Source organism: Haplochromis burtoni, unplaced genomic scaffold, assembly GCF_018398535.1.
Source record: "Haplochromis burtoni strain Fernald_Lab_line unplaced genomic scaffold, NCSU_Asbu1 Contig_2901, whole genome shotgun sequence".
In the NCBI taxonomy this organism is placed as follows: domain Eukaryota; kingdom Metazoa; phylum Chordata; class Actinopteri; order Cichliformes; family Cichlidae; genus Haplochromis; species Haplochromis burtoni.
Window position 1 is genome coordinate 1 of NW_024585262.1, and position 9,290 is coordinate 9,290.

General features: G+C 41.3%; 2 protein-coding genes across 2 annotated transcripts; both read right to left on the reverse strand.

The window, feature by feature from the left end:
• Window positions 1-1,344: 1,344 nt before the first annotated feature.
• LOC102292084 (interferon-inducible GTPase 5) lies at window positions 1,345-4,479 on the reverse strand (the record flags this gene model as incomplete). The annotated part of the gene is given in 3 exon segments (XM_005953074.3): window positions 1,345-2,484; window positions 2,615-3,180; window positions 4,434-4,479. Coding segments are annotated over 2 exon segments (1,185 nt in total). The 3' UTR covers window positions 1,345-1,858.
• A 2,221-nt stretch (window positions 4,480-6,700) lies between these two features.
• Window positions 6,701-8,845, reverse strand: LOC102292390 (interferon-inducible GTPase 5-like; the record flags this gene model as incomplete). The annotated part of the gene is made up of 2 exons (XM_005953075.3): window positions 6,701-7,596; window positions 8,211-8,845. Coding segments are annotated over 2 exons (1,273 nt in total), but the record flags the coding sequence as incomplete, so codon positions are not given.
• Between the last annotated feature and the right edge of the window lie 445 nt (window positions 8,846-9,290).

Genomic DNA, 9,290 nt, shown 5'->3' on the forward strand with positions numbered 1-9,290 from the left:
AAACAGTAAATTCAAAACGAGGAACTAAACCCACAAATGCAAACTTCAGCAGCACTGAATAATGTAGAAGAAGCCAAACTCAAATATTACATAAAGATCTAAATGCTCATCATACTTCAGTGATAAAAAAACAAAATGAGGAAGTTAAAACTCAAACAAACAAACATCAAAAATGTAAATGTAAATATTCCATTATACCTCTCTGAGTTTCCTGCCTTTAGTCTGAACACCAAAGGACATGAACTCTCTTTAATGGCGGTGCTTTTAAATGTTTTTATGAATGAACTGCTTATTTTATGTTTCTTGTTTTTAAAGATTGTGTTCGTTGCCTTTGACTAATTTCAGTAAATAATGTAAACACTTTTCAGCATTTAATAATTGAAACTTGAGATCTAGAAGAAAAAAAATTGTGGTACACTGTCAACTCAAACCTTTTCCTGTCTACTTTCTGGTTCTGCTTTTAGCTCCTGAACTCAGAGCTCTGACACACTATGACATCGTTCTCTTCGTCATCGCAGTTTGTTACAACTAATCATTAACAGGGTTTTTCTTTCTCCATTATCCACCGTGAAATGCTGATATATGCGAGCCGCTGCTGAGAGGTTTTTCTTTCCTGATCAGTGGTTTAAAGATGCTCGTCCTCCCCTCAGACTCTCTGATGTTCAGCTTTCTTCCTGACATGATGTTTGCTGGTTAAAGTCTGTCTGTGGGTGAACAAAGACTTGTGTTGACTTTGTGGTGATGTATTCACTTTTGGTCTGACTCAGTGGTTTGCATATAACTTTTTCCTTATGTACAAACAAGCTGACATGATACACATCCCAAGTTTGATGGTTATTTGGCTGATTTTGGAGAGTAAAGATAAAAATAAGCAGCTTGTTAGATGTGTGTTTATAATGGGACTTTCCATTTGTTTGAGATCAGATTAGAAAACATGAAACATGAGGAAGCTTCAGTTTTCCTGTAAAGGATTCCTCTCTTATTGGCTTTATTTAGTGAGTTATATTTTGTGTGTGTTCACAGAATCACAACTGAATGTTAGATTAAGAACTGCAGTCAGACCCAAACCTGCCAGACAATCAGCTGATCTTCCTCAACAATCAGCACACCTGCTTCCACCTCCTGATTGGCCTTTATATCGCTGCTCCATCAGCATCCACCTTTTACCAGAGTGTGTCTAAAATACTTTCCCACCATTTCTGTGCTTTTCTAACTGATAAATAATTGGACAGTTGTTGTGAATGAGCCATATAAATAAAATAAAATTGAAACTGATTCAGTGAAATCTATTGTTGAATTAAAAACAAATCAAACACACTTACACTAATGCTAATGTGTTTATAAACAGCATTTTATTATTAACATGGCTGATGGTTATAAAGAGTTCATATTGTGTTGTAGTTCCTGATTCTGACCACTGGAGGGCAGTGAACACAAACTGTTTTTTCATTTTACTAAATCACAAATAAAATACAAGTTCAGATAAAAACAGCAGCCGTCATATCAGCTGATTACACACACAATGTGAAAAAGCATCACAGCAATGATTCAGCAGCTCCTCTACATTATAAACAGGTTTTATCTGTCAAACAGGATCAAATTTATTCTGATCACTGTGAAAGATAAATGTGCAGCTGACTGTGACTCAGTACATATATATTGTTTTGCCTTTGTTAAATATTGCAGTGAGAGCGAGAGTGTGGAGCAGACACACATCAGGGTCAGAGGTCAAATCCAGGACTCTGCATTTAGCCACACATGAGGTCACATGTTGAACCTGTGAGCTAAACGCGTGCCTGGATTCAGTCGTTTGGGAGAATTTACACACAGCACACAGTCAGTAAGCTTCATTTGAGTTTTACTGACCCAGAGCTTTTTCAAACACCTTCTCAGCATCTTCAGCGAGCTCACTGAGGATAGCATTCAGAACTTTATACGTTGTGATGAAAGAGAGAACCATGGCTACTGGGATTCCAATAAACGGAATAAATCTGGATGCTTCCTCTGCTGCCATTAATGTAGCTGTGCGTCCCACTTGGGTCATGACCTTCAAGAGGAGCTCTGTAGTTATTTCTGCTGCAGCCAGTGGTGAAAAGATGACAGCACACAGATCAGCATAGGGAACACCTGTTCTGTCAGAAAGTCTCTTCAGAGACGGGATATCGAGACCAAACGCAAAAACATAATCTGTGACAGCACCAACCAGAACAGCAACATCAACAGCAATAGAAAGACCAGGAACTGGAACAGCTGCTCCAGCTGCAGACAGAGTGGCCAACCAATATAATCGGCGCTTGAAAGCTTCTTTCTTCTTCCTGATGATCTCTGGGTTGATGTTGGGCATGACGAACAGCAGAGCATCTCTCTTCTTTGAAGGAAGGTCTCTGTCTAAGGTCTGATGTAAGAGATTGAAGTCGTACAGGTGGAGCTCAAAGCTGGACACCAGGAACACCTGCGGAGACTCGAACCCTAATCCTCCGAGTCCTGTTTCACAGAAGGAACATGTTAACATGATTACACACATAAAAACAAATAATGTAAAGTTAAGACCCAAATATTAAAGTGAATCCATAAAGTGCTCCCACTGAGCTGTGAGTGTAAGTAAGACACTCACTCTGAACGCAGTCGTCTCTGATTACTTTGAGAGTTCTCTCTGCACTGAAGTCTCTCTTTCTTCTCTCAGCTTGTATATCGTTGTCAACTTTTGAGTGAACAAAGTAGAACTTTTTCTTCATCTTCTGAATCTCCTGAGCCAGTTTCACATCATTTTCCATGAAGCGAGTGGCTGAGATGATGATGAAGAAGTCAAACTTCTCAAATCCAACAAGCTTCAGGTACTTCTTAGCTGGAAACTTGGTGGTGCCAATCCCAGGGAGATCCCACAACATAACATTGGGATAGTTTGGATGGGGGTACGGTGTGGCCTCTGAGGTGGTTTCTGTAACACCAGTAGGAGCAGCTCCCTCCTCATCATCACATAGTCCTCTGAAGGCATTAACAAAGGTGGATTTACCAGCCCCAGACTCTCCCGTGATGGCGATATTTAGTGGAATATTATGTTGTTGTTTTAAATTTTCTTGAATCTTTGCAGCTGCTGCAGCAGTGTCGTTGTTCTGCAGGGCTTCTTTAACTCCAGGAATGTCTTCCATATATAAGTCATCTGGGTCCTCCATGCTGATCCTTAAAGGAGAAAAATGTGGAAAATTTGACTTTTTTCTTGAACTGCAGAATTTGTACTTAGCTACTTTAATTTGACATTTAAATTTAGTCATTCATTATGATCGGATTAAAGATCAATCTTTAAAGTTGATTTTCAGGTGGAATCCCAATTTTTGGAATATGTCTATTTTAAGTTTTGGGAGGCCACTGGAATAAAAATAAAACTAGTTTAACATGCTGCTCCATAAGAAGCTGTGAGTGTATCATCAGTCATGTAGTGACTGTTCTTGCTTAAATATGAGGCTTTTAGACATGAAACAGACCATAAACATGGATGTTAGAAGAAAACTAGTAAAGAACATGAATAAGACTGAAGGCGGGTCAGTGCTGATTCATATTAGCTCATAAAGCACAGTTACTGAGATGTCTGTAGATTATTCAGTATTTATTTCAGTGCGCTGTGCAATTTTTTAAATCCCATTTAAAGATCGCTCCAACATAAATTAATGAACAAATCAGTTATTTCTTATTTCCACATTTTCTCCCATGATGCTCCTTTTATGGCCGATCATCTAACAAAGTGCTTAAAATTATAGTTTTGACCTTTGTTAAAAAGAAGAAGAAGAAGTGTATATGTGGCCAATGAAGCGTATCGTGCACAGTTTGCATTGTAAATATTAACCACAGTGAAACGAGTAACGGCAATAAAAACAGGTACAGCTGAGCTGTGATGTCATCAAGTACACTGCAGCTCCAGCTGTGCGTCCTGGAAAGTCTGGACTCCCGAGTCAAACTGCGAAGTACGAACCAGGAAGTTCTAACTGAGCAAAGCTGTCTGATACTGAGGAACACTTCTTTAGAAAGAAGAGATCAATGAGAATATGGCAACAAAAACTAGCTGTGACACTTTTTAATTTTTAAACGAACCTGCAGGTGTGACTTCAGTCATTTTAGAATTTTAGAAAGTTTATGGTAACCTGCAATCATCTAAAAAAATCTAAAAGTATTTATTCTCTTAGTTGGAGAGACCGAGACTTTTAAAATCAGATTGTGTGTGTGTGTGTAAAGCTTCCGTGTTCGTAGCTTAATTACAACCACAAACCCACAGATGTCCTGAAAGTGGTGTGTACGTGCTTTCTCTGTGACAACAGAATGAAATCTGCTGCATTAATGACACAGAAACACGAGAACGACCCTCTAAACCAAGCAAGAGCAGGGACATGTGACAGCAGCAAGAAGTTTGCAGAAAGTGTGATCACATGATGGAGGTTTACCTGCGTGCTGTTGGAGTGATGATAAGAGCTGTACCCAGCAGTGAGTCTGATGATGGATGGATCTGGTGGAAGTCAGTGTGAGTACTGGTCTCTGAACCTCCACCTATATATGTGTGTCCTGTAGCTCCGCCCCCTGAAAACAGCAAAGCATGTCTGATCTTTGGTCCTTTCTGTAGCTGTGAGTGGTTAAGAAATGATCACCGCTCCAAAGACACAGTGCACAGGGCACTGTAAGCAGGATTCTGCAGAGACTTGAAACTTAAGTTAATAGTGAGATTTGAATTTATTCCTGGAGCCTGTGAACTGCCAGCTTTTTGTAACTGTGTTATTCATGTTCTTCATGAATCCAGTTTTAGCTCTGTAAATAATTTACTCAATCATTTCAAATCGATTTGTTAAAAGGTGGCTTTTCTGGGAGGTTTTGACCTTACTGTCATTTGTGCAAAATACCAGTGAACTGATGCCTGTTGACATCAGTAATGTAATCATTTATTTTTCTGAGTGTGTGTTATGTTCATCAGCGGAGTGTCATTCACTCTGGGGGCTTTGGAGGAGGCCATGAACAAAGGTGGCAAAGACCGTCTGAGGGCTGGGCAGGCGGCCGGTGATAAAGACAGTGGAGAAACCAGCGTGACGTCTGCCGTCCAGTCTAAGTGCTGGAAATCAGGGCCTCGATTCAGGCAACACCCTCAGGCTCAGACTCTGACAGCTGGAGCTGTGCAGGACCCTCTGGAGGCTTAATTGCTTTTTTATTTAAATGATCCACACTGGCTCCAGGATAACTACTTTGTGTCAAATAACCACTGAGTAGTTAGTTTGACTGGGACTCCTCAGTAAATCTGTCTTTCTACCATCATCCACTGTGAAATATCCACTCTGATAAGTACTTTAGAGATGCTCCTCACCCTGTGGGCTCTACTATCTAACCAACTTGTAACAGGACTCCTGCTGAAGCTGACTTCCATCTCTCAGTGAAGAAAGTGTGCTGTATTGATGGTTTCAGCAGTGGCTTAGACTGATTATGTCCTATAATGTTGAAAAAGAAAGTTAATCATTGGGAAAACGTCAGTTAATGATGAACCGTAGGAGTAATTAGAGTTTCAGTATCAGCTACAGTAAACACTGAATGCTTAAAGCCTGGTTTTACAGCCAGCTGTATAAGTACAATGTAGAGTCTTATCATAGTTTCGATGACAGGGCGGTAACCATTCAGTCAGGTCACAGTGATATCTTCACTGACAAACTGCACCATCTACAGCAGATGAACTCAGACACTGCACTCAGTGAGTCTGGATGAAGAGAATTAAGAAGAATGTGTCATAAATGACTCTTCAGTCTTCATTCTGTTTTTGTTTTCACTTTGAGGCTGGAGGTGTTATTGACAGGATACAAAGCAGGTCTCCTCCTGCTGTGGCTGACCAACAAGGACATAATGACGTTTACATTTACTCCAGTTTTATTTATACAGCACCAACTCACGAAAAGCTCAGTGAAATTTATATTAAAAGATAAAGACCCTACAATGTTACAGAGAACACCTCAACAATCAGATGATGAGGAGCACTTTGGTACAGTGGGGAGGAAGAACTCCATTTTAACAGGAAGAGACCTCCAGCAGAACTAGAATCGGGGAGGATGAACTCTCTCCTGTGATTGGTTGTGGGAGGATGCAAAGGAGAGAAAAAAGAATGCAGCACAAAACCAAAAATGGAGAAAAGAAAATCTAACAACAATTCAATTAAAGTTTTATTTATACAGAAGAAGAAACACTCAGTGCATCATGGGAATCCCCCAGCAGCCTACAGCTATTCCAGCGTGTGAAAGACTCAGAGCCACACAGCGTTCTGTAACTGTTTCTTTCTTTTATTTAACGTTATGGCACACACAGTGCTTCCAGCTCGCCACCTCTGATTTCTCTGTGGCCATTTTTCCAGTTGTCTGCACGCCGGTCCTCGGCGTCATTAAAGAAGGAACAGAGTTCATCGATGTGATTCCTTCCACCTGACTCAACCTCCCTGGCACTGCCCCTCGAGCCCGCTGCACCACCCCTCCACTGCAGCAGGGCCAAAGACCACACCCCTGCTACACAGCGTAACTTCAGGGTCTCCTGATCCAGCCCTAACTATATGTGTGGTGGGGCGTGGCCTGCGGTGCCATGCAGGGAGGGCGGACGCACCTGCGCAGAATGGATGGATGCAGGATGGATGGATGGGTGAGTGGAGGCAGGATGGATGGATGCAGGATGGATGGATGGAGGCAGGATGGATAGATGGAGGCAGGATGGATGGATGGATGGATGCAGGATGGATGGATATAAAGGCCACATTATTGTGTTGATGTGTAAAGGTGGGAGAGGTTCCTCTGTTGTTTCTGAGGACATGAGACCTGCTGAGGCCTCTGATGCACTGATCAGCTGTAAGGATGCTGGTTTACAGCTGGATTCACTGCATATTCAATGATTTAGGAATTTTATTTCATACCCTTCAGTTTTAAACGTGTCACTGTATCGCCTTTAACTATTTAAATCACACTGAGGTGTTCAGACCCAGAGCTTTTTTGAACACCTTCTGGGCATCTTCAGCAAGCTGGTTGAGGATGAAATTCAAAAGTCTGTAAGTTGTGGTAAAAGAGAACACCATTGCCAGCGGGATTCCAACTATTGGAATGAATCTGGAAACTTCCTCCAGTGCCATAAATGTAGCTGCTCCTGCAATTTGGCTCAACACCTTCAGGAGGAGCTCTTTCGATATTTTCACCGCAGCCAGTGGAGAAACGATGACGGCACGCAGATCGGCGTATGGCACGCCTGTGCTGGCAGACAGTCTCTGCAGAGACTTGATATCAAGACCAAACCCAAAGACGTAATTTGTGACAGCACCAACTAGCACCGCTATGTCAACAGCAATAGAAAGCCCAGGAACTGGAACAGCAGCTACAGCTGCAGACAGAGCGGACAACCAATATAATCGGCGCTTGAAAGTTTTTTTCTTCTTGTCGATGATCTCCAGGCTGATGTTGGGCATGGCGCGCAGCAGAGCATGTCTTTTGTGTTCAGGAAGGTCTCTGTCTAAGGTCTCATGTAAGAGAGAGAAGTCGTACAGGTGGAGCTCAAAGCTGGACACCAGGAACACCTGCGGAGCCTCGACGTCTAAATCTCTGAGTCCTGGCACAGAAAAAACACACAGTATGATGATAAGATACAAAATAATAAAAACATCTAAAACTGCATTTTATCTTTCAGCAGATTCAGTGAGCCGACTGACTTCATACATGTGTAAAGGATTTGAACTCATAGTGTAACTGTGTAAGCCACCACATACAGACTGGAGTTGTGTTTTCATATTGGTGATTTTATAGCTTACTGTTCCAATATATTCCTTATTAAGCTTATTATATAGTTATATTTTAAAATACACTGTGCCACTTTATGTGTAACATTTAAGCTACCGACTGCAACAAAAATGATTTTGACGTCTGTGACTAAAGCTCATCGAGAACTATCTTAATACAAAATCACCTGACGATATCAGACTGCAAGCTCCTCCCAAACACTATAATAAGTATAATAAAGTTTCCTTATAACAAAGTTAATCTATCCAGCATCTGCCTGACTTCTTCAGCAGCTGTGTCACCATCATCAGGACAATCATCCTCCTCCTGTCTGGGCTGTACCTCGTCTATCACCCTGGATGGTGATGTTCAAGCAGCTTTCTCTCAGTAAGCTTTGGTGAACAAACGTTTTTGGTATGGGATGATGAACACACAAATCAGTCTCACCTTGAATGCAGTTTTCCCTCATTTTCCTAAGAGTCTCCTCTTTGCTGAAGTTTCTCTTTCTTCTCTCGGCTCGTAAATCGTTGTCAATCTTTGATCGAACAAAGTAGAACTTCTTCTCCATCCTCTGAATCTCCTGAGAGAGTTTCACATCATTTTCTCTGAAGCGATCGGCTGAGACGATGATGAAGAAGTCAAACTTCTCAAATCCAACACGCTCCAAATATTTATCAGCTGGAAACTTTGTGGTGCCGATTCCAGGGAGATCCCATAAAGTAACCTTGGGATAGTTTGGATGGGGGTACGGTGTGACCTCTGAGGTGGTTTCTACAACACCGGTCAGGGCCGCTCCCTCCTCTCTGTTGTCCATGCCCCTGAAGGCATTAACAAAGGTGGATTTCCCAGAGCCAGATTCTCCTGTGATGGCGATATTCAGTGGAGTGTTCCTCTCCTTGTCCAGTAACTCCTTGATCTTTGTGATAGCCAGTGATTTGTCATTGTTCAGCAGAGCTTCTTTGATTTCTTCTCTCACAGTTTCAATTTCAAATTGGTTGTCTGTGCTTGTCTCTGATACCTGGAATGAAAAAAAGAGGATAAACTTTAAACTTTGGGGCTTTTTTTTGGGGTTATTTTGCTTTATTTAATCTTACATCATCATCACACAAAACATGACACACTCTGCTTAATATTCCACAGAGAATTGACTACAATAGCTTAGCATGCTGTGAACTGAGCCACTTTATTGTATTTTATTATATTCATGTGCATCACACACTTTTACTGCCTTACTTTCAGTTAATGTATTTTGTTTTGCACTATGCATATTTTATATGCCATTAGGTCATTTATTGTGAAAATTCTCATGTAGGAACTATTGTACTGCATGTTGGTTCCACTGGTGCACCTGAGGGAGATGCACGCCCATGTTGATGTGTGAGCATGGCAAGTTGAAGCAAGAGAAGCCAATTTAATTCTGAGAAAGTTGTTTCTTAAAAGTATCTGTAAAGTGCTCATTTCTGCCTCAAAGCATGGGTCAGCCAGCGAGGTATGTTTGTATGTTATATAGATCATTTTATGTCTTTA